At 44.9% G+C, this 18,412-nt stretch overlaps 1 protein-coding gene across 1 annotated transcript in view; it reads left to right on the top strand.

Moving 5' to 3' along the window:
- LOC142218198 (inter-alpha-trypsin inhibitor heavy chain H3-like) overlaps positions 1 to 18,412 on the top strand; it is a 61,163-nt gene that overhangs the window by 28,303 nt on the left and 14,448 nt on the right. The window contains exons 10-14 of the mRNA XM_075286741.1: positions 9,222 to 9,347; positions 12,254 to 12,435; positions 16,100 to 16,285; positions 16,624 to 16,763; positions 18,187 to 18,340. Of these exons, the coding sequence (XP_075142842.1) occupies positions 9,222 to 9,347; positions 12,254 to 12,435; positions 16,100 to 16,285; positions 16,624 to 16,763; positions 18,187 to 18,340 (788 nt within the window). The remainder of the gene's footprint in view (positions 1 to 9,221; positions 9,348 to 12,253; positions 12,436 to 16,099; positions 16,286 to 16,623; positions 16,764 to 18,186; positions 18,341 to 18,412) is intronic.

Here is an 18,412-nt window from a genome sequence, read left to right as displayed (position 1 = left end):
ATGAGTATGAGGATGCGGAGGAATTGGAGAGGTTGAGTACAGACATGGAGTTTCATGTTGGGGTGCTTTACACAGGTGGGCACAAAAATGAAGGCTCTATCCAGTGGTGGTTCATTTTTATCAAAGTGAGCCGGTCGGCACTCTCAGCTGACAGACGGGTGCGCTTGTCAGTGATGATGCCACCGGCTGCACTGAACACCCTCTCAGATAGGACGCTGGCGGCAGGACAGGACAGCACCTCCAAGGCATATAGGGCAAGTTCAAGCCACAGGTCCAACTTCGACACCCAATACGTGTAGGGCGCAGAGGGGTCGGAGAGGACAGGGCTGTGGTCGGAAAGGTATTCCCGCAACATGCGCCTATACTTCTCACGCCTGGTGACACTAGGACCCTCCGTGGCGGCACTTTGGCGAGGGGGTGCCATCAAGGTGTCCCAGACCTTAGACAGTGTGCCCCTCGTTTGTGTGGACCGGTGAGAACTTGGTTGCCTACTGGAGGAACTGCCCTCCCTGCCGCCAACGTCACATGCTGGAAACATCTCCATCATATTCTGCACCAATTGCCTGTGGCAAGCATTGATGCGATTGGCCCTCCCCTCTACCGGAATAAAAGACGAGATGTTGTTTTTATACCGGGGGTCAAGGATAGCAAAGATCCAGTACTGGTTGTCCTCCATGATTTTGACAATACGCTTGTCGGTTGTAAAGCACCCCAACATGAACTCAGCCATGTCTGCCACAGTGTTAGTTGGCATGACTCCTCTGGCCCCACCGGAAAGTTCAATCTCCATTTCCTCCTCATCCTCCATGTCTACCCATCCGCGCTGCAACAATGGGACGATTCGAAGTTGCCCGGAAGCCTCCTGTATCACCATCACATCATCGGACAACTCTTCTTCCTCCTCCTCCTCCTCCTCCTCCTCCTCCTCCATTAAACGCAGTGAAGCGGACAGATGTGTGGACCTACTCTCCAGCTGTGACGGATCGGATGCTATCCCTAACTCCTCTGTGTGATCTGAGTTATCCCTGATGTCAATCAGGGATTCTCTCAGAACACACAAGAGCGGGATTGTAAGGCTCACCATCGCATCCTCAGAGCTCACCCTCCTTGTGGACTCCTCAAACACCCGTAGGATGTCACAAAGGTCTCTCATCCATGGCCACTCATGGATAAGAAACTGAGGCAGCTGACTTTGTGGCACCCTAGGGTTTTGTAGCTGGTATTCCATCAAAGGTCTCTGCTGCTCAACCACTCTATTCAACATCTGAAACGTTGAGTTCCAGCGTGTGGGGACGTCGCACAAAAGCCGGTGTTGTGGCACATGCAGGCGTTGCTGGAGAGATTTTAAGCTAGCAGCGGCTACTGTCGACTTGCGAAAGTGGGCGCACATGCGCCGCACTTTCACCAGTAGCTCTGGAACATTGGGGTAGCTCTTTAGGAAACGTTGCACCACTAGGTTGAAGACGTGGGCCAGGCATGGAACATGTTGGAGTCCGGCAAGCTCCAGAGCTGCTACCAGGTTCCGGCCGTTATCACAAACGACCATGCCTGGGCCCAGGTGCAGCGGCTCAAACCATATTGCCGTCTCATCGAGGAGGGCATCCCTCACCTCGGAGGCAGTGTGCTGTCTGTCCCCCAAGCTGATCAGCTTCAGCACAGCCTGCTGACGTCTACCAACGCCAGTGCTGCAACGTTTCCAACTCGTAGCTGGGGTCAATCTAACAGCGGAGGAGGAGGCGGTGGCGGAGGAGGAGGCGGTGGCGGAGGAGGAGGCGGTAGAGGAGGAGGAGGAGGGGGGTGTTCTTCTCGTGTCCCTGCCAGGAATGTTAGGCGGGGAGACGAGGTACACCGGGCCAGTTTGGGAAGCAGTCCCAGCCTCAACTACATTCACCCAGTGTGCCGTCAGTGAAATGTAGCGTCCCTGTCCGCATGCACTTGTCCACGCGTCGGTGGTCAAGTGGACCTTTGTGCAAAGCGCGGAACTAAGGGCCCGCCTGATGTTGAGTGACACGTGCTGGTGCAAGGCGGGGACGGCACACCGGGAGAAGTAGTGACGGCTAGGGACGGCATAGCGAGGTGCCGCAGTTGCCATCAGGTCCAGGAAGGCGGGAGTTTCAACAAGCCGGAACGCCAACATCTCCTGGGCCAGCAGTTTAGCGATGTTGGCGTTCAAGGCTTGCGCGTGTGGGTGGTTAGCAGTGTATTTCTGCCGCCGCTCCAATGTCTGAGAGATGGTGGGTTGTTGTAAAGAAACGCCTGATGGTGCCTTTGATGGTGCAGGAGAAGGAGATAAGACAGGACCAGGGGAGGATGAGGTAGAAGTCAACAAAGTGGCGGAGGCAGATGAAGTGGTGTCCTGGCTCGTCCTCTGGAGTGCATCGCCAGCACAGTCAGCAGTGGCAGTGGCAGAGGCAGAGGCAGTGGCAGAGGCAGTGGCAGTGGCGTGAACGGCAGGCGGCCTTTGTCCTGCCGTTGCTGCCTGCCACTGATTCCAGTGCTTGGATTCCAAATGACGGCGCATTGAAGTGGTGGACAGGTTGCTCTTCTCAGAGCCCCTAATCAATTTCGAGAGGCAAATTGTGCAGACAACACTATATCTGTCCTCGGCGCATTCCTTGAAAAAACTCCACACCTTCGAGAAACGTGCCCTCGAGGTGGGAGTTTTTCGGGGCTGGGTATGAACTGGAACATCTTGGGAGATTCCGGGTGTGGCCTGGCTTCGCCTAAGCTGCTGACCTCTGCCTCTGCCTCTGGCTACCCTTTTTGGTGCTGCACCTGCCTCAACATCCACACTACTTTCCCCGCTTGACATCCCCCCTGTCCAGGTCGGGTCAGTGTCCTCATCATCCACCACTTCCTCTTCCAACTCCTGTCTCATCTCCTCCTCCCGCACAATGCGCCGGTCAACTGGATGCCCTGACGGCAACTGCGTCACATCATCGTCGATGAGGGTGGGTTGCTGGTCATCCACCACCAAATCGAACGGAGATGGAGGAGACTCTAGTGTTTGAGCATCTGGACACAGATGCTCCTCTGTTAGGTTCGTGGAATCGTGACGTGGAGAGGCAGGTTGAGGGACAATGAAAGGAGCGGAGAACAGCTCTGGGGAGCAGGGACAGTTTGGGTTATTGTTCTGTAAAGCTTCGGAATTTTGGGAGGAAGGAAGACAAGACTGTTGGGTAATAGGAGGAGAGGAGGCAGAGTCTGACTGGCTGCTGGACAATGTGCTGTAAGCGTTCTCTGACAGCCATTGCAAGACCTGTTCCTGGTTCTCGGGCCTACTAAGGTTTGTACCCTGCAGTTTAGTTAATGTGGCAAGCAACCCTGGCACTGTGGAGTGGCGCAATGCTTGCTGCCCCACAGGAGTAGGCACGGGACGCCCTGTGGCTTCACTGCTACCTTGCTCCCCAGAACCATTCCCCCGACCTCGCCCACGGCCTCGTCCACGTCCCTTTCTGGGAGCCTTGCGCATTTTGAATTCCTAGTTAGAAATTGGCACTGTATACCAGTAGTAAAAATTGTGGGTGCACGTAACCCCAATATATTCTTTGAATTCCCAGTCAGACACTGGCACTATATGGCAGTAGCAAGAAATGAGGGTATTTGTATTCCCAATATATTCTTTGAATTCCCAGTCAGACAATGGCACTGTATACCAGTAGTAAAAATTGTGGGTGCACGTAACCCCAATATATTCTTTGAATTCCCAGTCAAACACTGGCACTATATGGCAGTAGCAAGAAATGAGGGTATTTGTATTCCCAATATATTCTTTGAATTCCCAGTCAGACAATGGCACTGTATACCAGTAGTAAAAATTGTGGGTGCACGTAACCCCAATATATTCTTTGAATTACCAGTCAGAAACTGGCACTATATGGCAGTAGCAAGAAATGAGGGTATTTGTATTCCCAATATATTCTTTGAATTCCCAGTCAGACACTGGCACTATATGGCAGTAGCAAGAAATGAGGGTATTTGTATTCCCAATATATTCTTTGAATTCCCAGTCAGACAATGGCACTGTATACCAGTAGTAAAAATTGTGGGTGCACGTAACCACAATATATTCTTTGAATTACCAGTCAGAAACTGGCACTATATGGCAGTAGCAAGAAATGAGGGTATTTATAACCCCAATATATTCTTTGAATTCCCAGTCAGACAATGGCACTGTATACCAGTAGTAAAAATTGTGGGTGCACGTAACCCCAATATATTCTTTGAATTACCAGTCAGAAACTGGCACTATATGGCAGTAGCAAGAAATGAGGGTATTTGTATTCCCAATATATTCTTTGAATTCCCAGTCAGACACTGGCACTATATGGCAGTAGCAAGAAATGAGGGTATTTGTATTCCCAATATATTCTTTGAATTCCCAGTCAGACAATGGCACTGTATACCAGTAGTAAAAATTGTGGGTGCACGTAACCCCAATATATTCTTTGAATTCCCAGTCAGACACTGGCACTATATGGCAGTAGCAAGAAATGAGGGTATTTGTATTCCCAATATATTCTTTGAATTCCCAGTCAGACAATGGCACTGTATACCAGTAGTAAAAATTGTGGGTGCACGTAACCCCAATATATTCTTTGAATTCCCAGTCAGACACTGGCACTATATGGCAGTAGCAAGAAATGAGGGTATTTGTATTCCCAATATATTCTTTGAATTCCCAGTCAGACAATGGCACTGTATACCAGTAGTAAAAATTGTGGGTGCACGTAACCCCAATATATTCTTTGAATTCCCAGTCAGACACTGGCACTATATGGCAGTAGCAAGAAATGAGGGTATTTGTATTCCCAATATATTCTTTGAATTCCCAGTCAGACAATGGCACTGTATACCAGTAGTAAAAATTGTGGGTGCACGTAACCACAATATATTCTTTGAATTACCAGTCAGAAACTGGCACTATATGGCAGTAGCAAGAAATGAGGGTATTTATAACCCCAATATATTCTTTGAATTCCCAGTCAGACAATGGCACTGTATACCAGTAGTAAAAATTGTGGGTGCACGTAACCCCAATATATTCTTTGAATTACCAGTCAGAAACTGGCACTATATGGCAGTAGCAAGAAATGAGGGTATTTATAACCCCAATATATTCTTTGAATTCCCAGTCAGACAATGGCACTGTATACCAGTAGTAAAAATTGTGGGTGCACGTAACCCCAATATATTCTTTGAATTCCCAGTCAGACACTGGCACTATATGGCAGTAGCAAGAAATGAGGGTATTTGTATTCCCAATATATTCTTTGAATTCCCAGTCAGACAATGGCACTGTATACCAGTAGTAAAAATTGTGGGTGCACGTAACCCCAATATATTCTTTGAATTCCCAGTCAAACACTGGCACTATATGGCAGTAGCAAGAAATGAGGGTATTTGTATTCCCAATATATTCTTTGAATTCCCAGTCAGACAATGGCACTGTATACCAGTAGTAAAAATTGTGGGTGTATATAGCCCCAATTCTATTGCTAGGGGACTTGCAGGGTATTTCTGGGGTGAAGGTGGGGGGGCACACCGTTGGAACGGGTATCGGGGTATATATCGGGTATACGGGAATACACTGACAATGTATTCCATTCAGGATCCTGGGAAAGCTGGGTTGCGGCGATTGAGCCCGTCAGTGCCACTTTACACTGACAAGCTTCTCCCTGGAATTTAGCTCTTATAAGAGCTGTTGGTTGTCTTCTCCTTCCTATCCTAGCCTGTCCCTGCCTACCCAGAATCTAAGCCCTAGCTAGCTGGACGGAAACCTCCGTCCTCGGTGAATTGCAAGCTCAGAATGACGCGAACCTGGGCGGCGCTGTTCTTTTAAATTAGAGGTCACATGTTTTCGGCAGCCAATGGGTTTTGCCTACTTTTCTCAACGTCACCGGTGTCGTAGTTCCTGTCCCACCTACCCTGCGCTGTTATTGGAGCAAAAAAGGCGCCAGGGAAGGTGGGAGGGGAATCGAGTAATGGCGCACTTTACCACGCGGTGTTCGATTCGATTCGAACATGCCGAACAGCCTAATATCCGATCGAACATGAGTTCGATAGAACACTGTTCGCTCATCTCTAGTCTCTTCCCTTTGGATCACCATGACCACTTTTTCCAGCTGTGACTTGTCTCTTTAAAGTTTGCAACACAGGCATCTTTGACCCCTCACTTCTCCACACAGCAGACCTATATAAATATATATATATATATATATATATATATATATATATATAATATGGTATATATATACGGTATATATATATATATATATATATATATATATATATATATATATATATATAAATAAAAGATGTCCCCTTCTATTCATAATGTCCCCTAATGAACACTTTTGTAAATGTCCCTTGCACGCGCTATTATGCCCCACATTTCCCCTGCAACCTCTATTGTGGCCCACCCATGAACTATTGTTATACTCTGGGGTGTGATCAGACCCTGAACTATAATAATCAGAGACTCAGGGGAGGTGAGGAAACATAAAAAAAACACTGTTACTCACCTCTCCTGTATCTGGCATTACTCCAAGCAGGCTTTGGGCCTTTATGCTAATGTCCTAGACATCATGTGGACCGTCCACATGACGTCTGGTACATTACCATAAATGCGCGAAGCCTGCTAGGAGGAACCCCAGATCCAGGAGAGGTGAGTAACAGTGCTTTTTTTTTGTTTCTTCACCTCCCCTGAGTCTCCAATTATTATACTCCGGGGTCTGAAAAGGGGGAGAGCAACCATGAGCAGGAACAGGATAGGTAGGTAAATAGGCCATTACCGGCTGGGGATACTCCAGTAAGCAATAGCCTATAAAAAAAAAAAAAAAAAAAGTATCCTCGCCTACATGTGATCCCTTGATGGAGCCACCGCCGCTGCTGCCTCCTCTTCTTCATCCGAGATGTCTGTATCTCAGGAGGCATGATGACGTCTTAGCATCACCAGCTGTGCCGAGACGCAGAGTTCTAAGCTGGCCCAGGACAGGTCTGATCAGTTTTGTTTTCAGAGCAGCCTATCTTGGGCTGGTTTAGGAAAAAAAAATTGTAAAATTGCCACCCCCCTGATAGTGCCATCTGAAGCGGCCACCTCACTATGCCTCATTAGCGGTGTGCCCCTGGCCTCTGTCCTTTAGCATGGATATGTTACTATCACTAGCAGGGATCATAAATTCATAATCATTCCTGTTGCCTACAAAACTTGTTTGCAGGCAGTAGGGATGATTACAAATCTCAGCTGTAGTTGAAGTAATGCTAAAAGACAGTGGTCAGGAGGTAGGTGTTTTTCCTGATCACTGTCAGGGTCTGTGGTGGTGGTGGTGGGGCTATAAGTAGCATTATTCTGTGTGTGTACATGGGGAGGGGGCACCAATTTTGAATTTTACTGCGCTCCCACACAGTGTAATGCTTCATTAGTGCTGCCCTACACAGTATAATGCTCTATTAGTGTTTTCTACACAGCATAATGCTCCTTAATGCGCCCACACACAGTATAAATCCCCATTAGTGCTTCCACATAGTATAATACTCCATTAATACCCCCCACACAGTATATTGCCCCATTAGTGCCCCCACACAGTATTATGTTCCATGTGTGCAACCCATATAGAGCATAATGCTCCATTGTTCCCTCCATACACAATATAATGCTCCTTAATGCTCCCACACACAGTATAATTCCCCATTAGTGCCTTCTGTTAGAGTTAAGTCCTCCATCTTTGTATTTCGGCAGCCATCTTGTACTCTTTCACATATAAACTGTATAAGTATGTATTTTTCTGCTTAAGTCAAGGAGGCCCCTTGTTAGACTTTAAGGAATGTGATAATGAACGTTAATGCATAGGTTGCTAATCATTATCTCTCAAGGGCCTCATTTTTGAGAAGATGCAGCTGACTTTGTATATCTCTTATCTCCTTTACATGATGTATGGACACATAACCAACAAAAGTATTAATCTTATGGTATCTGGGCACTCTGTCATATTTTATGGTATATGAAGGTCACTTAGAGTGTGGAACATGGAACATGTCATCTTATCTCTTTTGCCATGATATATACATATAGACAGTCTGGGATGTTAGCTCACACATAAGTATTTTGAATCCTTCTTTGTTTCATGGGAAAGTCCATCCCAGTGTGGAAAGCTATAATGAGATGCAGATTATAATGAGCCTCAGCCAATAGCCATGTGCCAGGCTTGTCTTATATCTCTATGACCAATCATGTTGTATTGATTAGAATAGCCAAGCCAGCTCTTTGTCTGTAATGTATTTAAACTACCTTTTCTTACAATAAAAATCAGAACTCACTTGATACACTATCAGCTGTGTGTGTGTGTGTGTCGCTTCTCCAGGCCCAATGGGTGGTAGCCCATCTAGGCCTGTTAATTAATTATTAATTTGGAACTCTGCAACATACTCTTATGAGGACCCGTTAATGTCCCCAACACTTCACATAGCATAATACTCCTTAGAGCGCCTCCACATAGTATAATGCCCTCTTAATGCCCAAATAAGTTCACTGAAATACCTTTATCAGTCTTTTGAGTGATTACTGGGTTTCTTCGTAAGCTCCTGGCATCTTCTGCATTTGTTTACATTAGTATCTTTCTGTCCTGTTTTCCTACAACTACCATAATGTTTTGGGCTACTCAGAGCTCACTCACACCACCTTCCTCTCACTCCCTCCCTCTCTCATTTCCTCTCTCTCCCTTTCTCACTCACAGCCCCTTCCTGTTTCCCGAGGTAGCCCCACTACTAGCCCTTCCTTACTAACTCAATCCCCCCACCCAGTCATACTTACCAGTTTTCTGGACATGACCTTTTGGACAAAGGTTGTCATTTCATCCAGGCAGTAGCTGATGCTCCAGCTATATTGTGCAGTCGTAGGCGGCCGCGACCTCCGCCTCTTATTGATGTATGCCCAGATGAAGTGACGTTCCATGCCTAGAATATCCAGACCGGAAGACAAGTAAGTATGATGGGGTGGTGGTAGGGGTTAGTATTGGTGACGTTCTGTTTCATGTTTTCATATGACCACCTCAGCGATCTAGGCAATTATAGATTTTTATAGATTATCATCCAAAAAATACGGTACTTGTCATTTATTTTCTTATACTTATTTATTTTTAGCAAGCAGCATGTTCCCCCAGGGAAGTTAATTGCATACATTGAGCACAAATGTTAATATACTGTATGTTGTTTTACCATAGGGACAAACATTAATGACCCTTTACTAAAGGCCATTGAGCTATTAAATATAGCACATGAGAGTAAAACTGTTCCTGAGAGAAGCGTTTCTATAATCGTCCTCCTCACAGATGGTCAAGCCAATGATGGTAGGTAAAACGATGTACATTCTGCAATATTCACTATTTTCATAACAATTTGTGCCTGATCTATTTGGTTTAGTATTAACTATCATTGAGATGATAAAACAAAAACAGCTAATTCTATAGTAAAGGGAACACAGACTAAGTGAACAACATCCATCTGAACAAAGTTCTATCTCATATTCCAAGCAGAACATTTAATGTTAAGTAGAGATGAGCGAACAGTGTTCTATCGAACACATGTTCGATCGGATATCAGGGTGTTCGCCATGTTCGAATCGAATCGAACACCGCGTGGTAAAGTGCGCCAAAATTCAATTCCCCTCCCACCTTCCCTGGCGCCTTTTTTGCACCAATAACAGCGCAGGGGAGGTGGGACAGGAACTACGACACCGGGGGCATTGAAAAAAATTGGAAAAAGTCATTGGCTGCCGAAATCAGGTGACCTCCATTTTAGACGAATAGTGGATTTCAAATCCGGGTCATATGAGAATGTGAACTTTGTGACTATGAGACAGGGATAGCTGTACAGGCAGGGATAGCTAGGGATAACCTTTATTTAGGGGGGAATGTTATTAAAAATAACTTTTTGGGGCTCTATCGGGTGTGTAATTGTGATTTTTGTGAGATAAACTTTTTCCCATAGGGATGCATTGGCCAGCGCTGATTGGCCGAATTCCGTACTCTGGCCAATCAGTGCTGGCCAATGCATTCTATTAGCTTGATGAAGCAGAGTGTGCACAAGGGTTCAAGCGCACCCTCGGCTCTGATGTAGCAGAGCCGAGGCTGCACAAGGGTTCAAGCGCACCCTCGGCTCTGATGTAGGAGAGCCGAGGGTGCACTTGAACCCTTGTGCACCCTCAGCTCTGCTACATCAGAGCCGAGGGTGCGCTTGAACCCTTGTGCACACTCTGCTTCATCAAGCTAATAGAATGCATTGGCCAGCGCTGATTGGCCAATGTATTCTATTAGCCTGATGAAGTAGAGCTGAATGTGTGTGCTAAGCACACACATTCAGCTCTACTTCATCGGGCTAATAGAATGCATTGGCCAGCGCTGATTGGCCAGAGTACGGAACTCGACCAATCAGCGCTGGCTCTGCTGGAGGAGGCGGAGTCTAAGATCGCTCCACACCAGTCTCCATTCAGGTCCGACCTTAGACTCCGCCTCCTCCGGCAGAGCCAGCGCTGATTGGCCGAAGGCTGGCCAATGCATTCCTATGCGAATGCAGAGACTTAGCAGTGCTGAGTCAGTTTTGCTCAACTACACATCTGATGCACACTCGGCACTGCTACATCAGATGTAGCAATCTGATGTAGCAGAGCCGAGGGTGCACTAGAACCCCTGTGCAAACTCAGTTCACGCTAATAGAATGCATTGGCCAGCGCTGATTGGCCAATGCATTCTATTAGCCCGATGAAGTAGAGCTGAATGTGTGTGCTAAGCACACACATTCAGCACTGCTTCATCACGCCAATACAATGCATTAGCCAGTGCTGATTGGCCAGAGTACGGAATTCGGCCAATCAGCGCTGGCCAATGCATTCTATTAGCCCGATGAAGTAGAGCTGAATGTGTGTGCTAAGCACACACATTCAGCACTGCTTCATCACGCCAATACAATGCATTAGCCAGTGCTGATTGGCCAGAGTACGGAATTCGGCCAATCAGCGCTGGCCAATGCATTCTATTAGCCCGATGAAGTAGAGCTGAATGTGTGTGCTAAGCACACACATTCAGCACTGCTTCATCACGCCAATACAATGCATTAGCCAGTGCTGATTGGCCAGAGTACGGAATTCGGCCAATCAGCGCTGGCTCTGCTGGAGGAGGCGGAGTCTAAGGTCGGACCTGAATGGAGACTGGTGTGGAGCGATCTTAGACTCCGCCTCCTCCAGCAGAGCCAGCGCTGATTGGCCGAATTCCGTACTCTGGCCAATCAGCGCTGGCCAATACATTCTATTAGCCCTTCTATTCTATTCATCGGGCTAATAGAATGCATTGGCCAGCGCTGATTGGCCAGAGTCTGGAATAATATAAATTCAAGGGAGAAGAGATCACAGCCCTGTTATGCTTGCAAATAATCACAGTTCAATATCCAGCTTAAAGCAAAAAATGTCAATCACAAAGCCCAATTAGAATGTCCATAATAATGGGCAAAAGAAAAATAATTCTTTTAGGTCACTCACTCGTTAATGGCGAACTTAGGAATTGCACACGATACTCCTTGGTTCCTCCGGCTTGGAACACGAACACACATGAGAATTAGGGAAATACAGAGTCCAGCGAAATCCTCCTTGGTTAAACTATCCTGCTTTATTTAATCCATATTAAAAGATGTGTATATATCCATACAAAGTATGTATCAGAAGGTACATGGACAGCTGAGAAAAAAGGTTCAACAACAGACCTAGGCTGACCAGCTGACGCGTTTCGAAACAATTTGTTTCTTAGTCATAGGCTATCTATCTATCTAAAGGCTATGCAAATATATGCTTAGTTAAAAATAAGTTTTCCCATTGATAGAACCCCTTTAAGAGAAGTAGACTCAAGATGGCAGCTTGGGTCTATCTTCTCTGCTCATAGTGATGAATATTTTTTCCAAATCTTCCACAGGTGCAGAGTGGTGCAAAGAAGCGGGTGGGGTGGGGTGGTTGATGACATAGATGATAATAATGAGAACTTATCCCCCAGTGACCTTGCTGAATTGACGGTAAATCGGGGTGACCTTTATGTTATAGAGGCAGGAAACCTTGTGCCAGATACAAGAACAGTTCACAGGACTTTTACTTGCTGCAATAGCCAGCGTAGTCGTTTTGCTATATTCAACAAAATGTTGCTATTTTTTTAAGTTAAACATATTTTTTCAAATAACAGATAAAATATTTTATACATGTTTTATTAACTCTTAGGTGAAACAAATCCTTCAAGGATGCAAGAGAATGCAAAGAGAGCCATACAAGGGAGATACTCCTTGTATAGTCTTGGTTTTGGTGAGGGTGTTGATTATCCTTTTCTGGAGAAGTTAGCACTGGAAAATTCAGGAATTGCCCGTCGTATATATGAGGACTCAGATGCAGACTTGCAACTGCAGGTAATGTTTCATACTAATGTTTCTGACTAAAGACAGAAGCAGAATGTTAGGGAATTGCTAGGACAGCAATTCCCCAGTAGCTGTTGAAAACCCTGGGACGGGACACAAGAGACAGTGAGCCCTAAGCTGAAGCCTCCAACTGTCCCTTCCTATTGCCAGGCCCTATCCTACGTAATAGGCGGCAACCACGAAGACGGCCCCTTCCTGTATATGTAAGACACAAAACGCAGACAAGACGGACAACAACAAAGGGAGGTCAGCTAGCCAAGGGTCAGTAAACAGTCGAGTGATGCAGTGCCAAATCGGGGTCCAAAGAATAGTCAGTAGGGAAAGCCAGAGGTCAAGGATTAGAATACAAGCAAAAATAGTGACAGCAAAAAGCAAGTACACACAAGGCAATAGCAAGCACTGGTGTGAATGAGAGCCAAGGCTAAATAGGGAGGAAGAACCCGCCCCTGGAGTTGACAGGAAGGCAGGCTGTCAATCACAGGGCAAGGCCAGATTAACCATTAGAGGAGCAGAGAGAAATGAAGGTGAAGGAGATGGGTGTGGTGGAAAATCAATTACCAAGATGAAAGAATAGGGCAGTGTTCAGACAGTGCAAGAAGAACCCAAAGGAATAAATCACAACTGAACACATCTCCTGTGCCGCAGCATGCGGCCGGATGATGACGCCAAAGCCCGAACAGGCAAAGATGTTACACCGAATCTAAAGGATCCTCCGATTCTTAGAGGTCACCAGGGCAAAGAAGAGGGGAAATCAGAGAGGATTAAGAGAAATGGCTAGAGAACGCGAGTGAGTCCCGAAACTCTATCCAAGACCACCAAAGGGTCTCGAGCATAGAGGAGGTAGGAGAGTCCTCCGCGACCAAAGCCTCCTTTCCCTTATTGAGGAGGAACTCCTGAAGCCACTCCATCAAAGTGGGGGTTACAGAACTGCACCAGTAGCATGGGATAACTGTCCTGGTGGCCACGAGAAAGTGACGCAGAAGGTTGCCCTTTACTTGGGAGCAGGGTCGGACTGGGGTGTCTAGGGCCCACCAGTGGAATTGTTTCTAGGGGCCCACCACCAGGACCCTGCAGACCATCGATACCGAGACACGGCAGCTAAAGGTAATACCATCTCGGGAGCTATGCTACTCACCTGCCATACAATATGCAACAACATACTACCTAAACCTACCGCTACACTCTGTATGGAAAGTGTACAGCGCATCTTCTAGAAATGTTACCATTACCTGTAGGCACGCTGTCCTGGAAGAGCTGATCTGCAGAGGTCCTGGCTGTTGTATCATCACAGATGTAATATTGATGGCCTATCCTAAGGACAGACCATCAATATTATAAAAATGGATAAATCCTTTAAAGATTTGTCCAGGAATTGGATCAACCCATGTGTCTGGCGAGAGGTGTAAAATAAAAAATAAATAAAAAGTGCCCTCACCTGCCCCCGGTGCTCCATTGTCCGCCGCCAGTGTCCATTTAGTCTTGTATCGGCACCTCCATGCTGGGAGTCCTGCACCTCATGGGACAACTGACACCAATTAGATACAGGATTTCCAGAAATAAGGCCATGAGACTGACACAGTCTCTGCAAGACAATGATCCAAAACACCACTCCAAATCCTCAGGCATTCATGCAGAGGAACAATTACAATGTTCTGGAATGGCCATCCCAGTCCCCAGACCTGAATATCATTGAACATCTGTGGGATGATTTGAAGCGGGCTGTCCATGCTCGGCGACCATCTAACTTAACTGAACTTGAATTGTTTGTCCAAAATACCTTTATCCAGGATCCAGGAACTGATTAAAAGCTACAGGAAGCGACTAGAGGCTGTTATCTTTGCAAAAGGAGGATCTACTAAATATTAATGTCACTTTTCTGTTGAGGTGCCCATACTTTTGCACCGGTCAAATTTTGGTTTAATGCATATTGCACATTTTCTGTTAGTACAATAAACCTCATTTCAATCCTGAAATATTACTGTGTCCATCAGTTATTAGATATATCAAACTGAAATGGCTGTTGCAAACACCAAAATATTTAGAACAAAAAATGATTAAGATTAATAGGGGTGCCCAAACTTTTTCATAGGACTGTATATATATATATATATATATAATTAGCATATACACATTTATATACATTCATATACCATATATACCATATATACTCACATATATACATACACTCACACATTATTATAGCATACTGTATATACACACACATACCTGTATACAAACATACAGTCCTCACACAGTATACAAGACACATGCTTTAACCCTTAAGTACTATCATGGTGTCTATCATAATGATATGTGTATGGTAGTGGTGTATAATAGACACCATGATAGGACTTAAGGGTTAAACAAATGTACACATATACATATTAAATATTACATATTACTAAAAAAAAGAAAAAAATATACTCACATTTGTGGATCATTGCGGCAGCAGACTGCTCTGTCCCCACACAGTCCGATGTAAGCGATGACTCACTGCTGGGAGGGGGAGGGGCGAAAGTCCGGGCTTGCAGAGAGATGGATTGCAGGGATAGCTGCAGCCCCTGGTGTGCTCCCGAGTCCGATGTATACTTATTAATAGGGAAAGTATAGCATCGGCAGGAGGCCCCTCTGTGTAAGTGCCGGGGCCCTGGGAAACTGCTGGCAGCCGGGCATCTTTAGTAATTACAGCGCTGCCAGCAGCCTGGGGCCCCGAGCTTACCGATCCGGCCCCTGCCACTATCAGTGCTCAGTTTATCAATGCAAATGCATTGGGCAGGGGCCTGAACCAGCCACTGACATCCCGATCGGGCCCCTGACCAGTGCTTCTGCATTGACGAAATGAGCACTGTCAGTCAAGGCTCGCGGGGCCTACCGGGGGATTCCCCGGCTCCCCGGCGGGCCAGTCCGACCCTGCTTGGGAGAGTCTGCCCGGGATGAGAGAAAGGAGAGCCAGTTGGGGGGAAGGGACCACGTCACGTCTGCTGAATTTAGTGTAGAGAGAGAACATGGAAGATCAGAAAGCCTGGTTCTTCCCACACAAAATGTGGAGCAGAGCCACAGCACCAGCAGCTGTCGGATGCAGAGGAATAAATGTTATGGAGGAGGATTGGGCATCGGTACCAATGGGTCAGAATTTTGAAATTTTTCTCTTGAGCGCTACAAGGCAGTGGTAATTTGTGTGTGAACAGAGAGGAGCAGACCCAATGAGCAGGAGATAGATGCAAGTCAAGGTCCCTTTCCTAGAGACCAGCTTAGGGGGAGTGATCTGGGGTGGCGGCCTACATCAGGACACCATACTGGAGAGAGAGTGCGTCAGGGATTCAACCGTAGAAAAATGCTTTCCAGGGCAGAGGGGGTGGTTCCATCTTTTTTTGAAAACCAAAAAGGAAAATATAATACCGCAGTCTGTCATTTTTTTCAGCATAACAACCCCCCCCAAAAAGATAAAAGGTGCCCTCTCTTTTAATACTGAAGTCAATAGAACAGATGGAGGTGAAAACGTTTCTAACCGGAGTTAGCAAAGTTAGTCTGAATGTAGCCATAGCCTCTCCACAAATATGCACAGAAGTGTTATCTTCATGCTATGTAGGCATAAGACAGAATATGGATAATATATGGTCATTGATTCTTCTCCATTCTTTTTATTGCACTTAAGGGCTTTTATAATGAAATTGCAAATCCAACATTGATTGATATTGAAATGCAATATCCCGAAAATGTTATCGCCGACCTCACAAAGAACAACTTCAAACATTACTTTGAAGGCAGTGAAATTGTTGTTGCCGGACGTGTAACAGATAATGACTTGAATTCATTTATTGTGGATGTAAAGGCAGAAGGGGTAAGTACAGACTGTGTGCTGGGAATGACATTGCAAGTGACATCATTATTCTGAAATTATTTCTTATTGTTAGATTTTACTTTTGGAGGAGTCTTCAGGATAAGCTGCCATGAGTATATACATGAGTAACACAATTTCTGGTCATTGTATGACTTTTATCTTACAGATTTTTTGCAGTCTTCCAATGTGTAGGATCTCTCTTTTCTCTAGTTATCTGTATTCCCTGACTGAGTAGGTAGAGACTAGCACCAATAGACAGCACATGGAGAAAACCACTTTGTTGTCTACTTTATTCCTACAATATTATGACATGTGACCCAATGACGTTTTTCGAATAGGCAGAGAAACCTTTGAAATATACTGAAAATATCCAAATTCAGACTGAGGATGATGCGAGCAAACAGCAGAAGTACATCTTTGGTGACTTTACAGAGCGACTCTGGGCTTATCTCACCATACAGCAACTACTGGAAAAACGGTTTGTGAATGGGACAAGTCTTTCGCATTTCTGATTTTTTTCAAATACAGCAATTCTTTCCCAAAGGGTAACCTAGAGATTGTGATACTTAGTAGCAATCATTGTAGTCACATTTACTACTGCATCAGTGAAGAACATTTATTTTATATGGCTTTTAACCTCTTCCCAACGCAGGCATTTTTCGATTTTTATTTTTGACTCCCCGCCTTCCAAACCCCACGTTTTTGTTATTTGTCCATTCATAGAGCCAGATGAGGGCTTATTGTTTGTGGGAAAAATTGTACATAATGGTACCATTTAGTATTATTTGTGACACACTGATAAGGTGGGGAAGAAAAATTTAAATGACGGGGAGTTTGGAGAAAAACTGCGTTTGTACGGCATTCTTACGGATTTTGTTTTTTACGGTGTTCACCATGTAGCCAAAATAACATGTCATCTATATTCTATGAGTTGGTATTATTCTTCAGATACCAAATTTATTTTTTTTTACATTGTAACCCCTTGAAAAAAAATCCAAAACTTCGCAAAAAAAAAAAAAAAAATTCTTAGAGTCTCCATATTTTGACACCTGTAACTGTTTCATATTTCCACGTATAGGGATGCATGAGGTGTACCTTTCATTTATTCCATTTTGAAGAATAGCCAATGTTTTTATAACTTTTTATTAAAATTTTTATGTTAGGGGACTATAGGACCTTTGCTACATTACTATTGAGGCTGGTCATAGACCTAGAAATATTCCTATGGCAGGCCTGGGAGCCTTCATAATGCCTCGATGTCATAGGAACAGGATACCTCCCTTGGACTCTGATCACGGAGATTAGCGCCGAATCTTTACTGTACGTTACAGCAGAGCCTCTTTAGCTATGGCGGACACTCTGAAAACATCTTTAAAGCCCCGACATCCATCATAATAGTATAGCGGATGTTGGGAAGGACATTTTTTGAAAAACACTTTTTCTCAGTAGTCTGCAAGTTTTTACATACATTTCAGATGGCTTTGTGCCATTATTGTGATTATAAATCCATCAAAGCAACTGTGTGGTATCTCTTTCTTTATTCTTTTTCCCTGCTTTCTTGAGAACTCGTAAAATCGTATTAAGGCTGAGGTTACATAGTGCAAAAAAAAGCTTCATTTTTTTGTTGCATATTTTGCTGTTATTTTGACAAAAATCCATGAGTGTCTTTAGCAGAGGGGTGACATATAGAGCATTTCTTTAGATTTTGCATTCCTTTGGAAGCCACTTTTGACTTTGGCTCAAAAAAGCAGCAAAATCTAAACAAAAATGTGTGACCTTAGCTCCAATGATCTTTTATGAGTTCTTATGAGGGCAGATGAAGAGAGGCTACAATGTATGTAGTGAGTAGAGATGATGGAATCTGTCTACTGTATCTGTAATACCATGTTATTTACTTGAAGGATTTATGCAGACCCATCAGAAAAAGCAAACCTGACAGCAAAAGCGCTCGAGCTCTCATTGAAGTTCAAGTTTGTCACTCCTTTAACATCCATGGTAGTTACAAAGCCAGAAGAAAAAGACAAGGAAGAAGAAACATTAATTGCTGATAAATTTGTAGATGGTGAGAACATTTCTTATATAAATAACCAGAATGATATAAATACTTTAAAGGGGTAGTCTGGTCAC

Source organism: Leptodactylus fuscus, chromosome 9 (genome assembly GCF_031893055.1).
Source record: "Leptodactylus fuscus isolate aLepFus1 chromosome 9, aLepFus1.hap2, whole genome shotgun sequence".
NCBI lineage: Eukaryota > Metazoa > Chordata > Amphibia > Anura > Leptodactylidae > Leptodactylus > Leptodactylus fuscus.
This window is presented reverse-complemented; position numbering and strand designations above follow the sequence as displayed.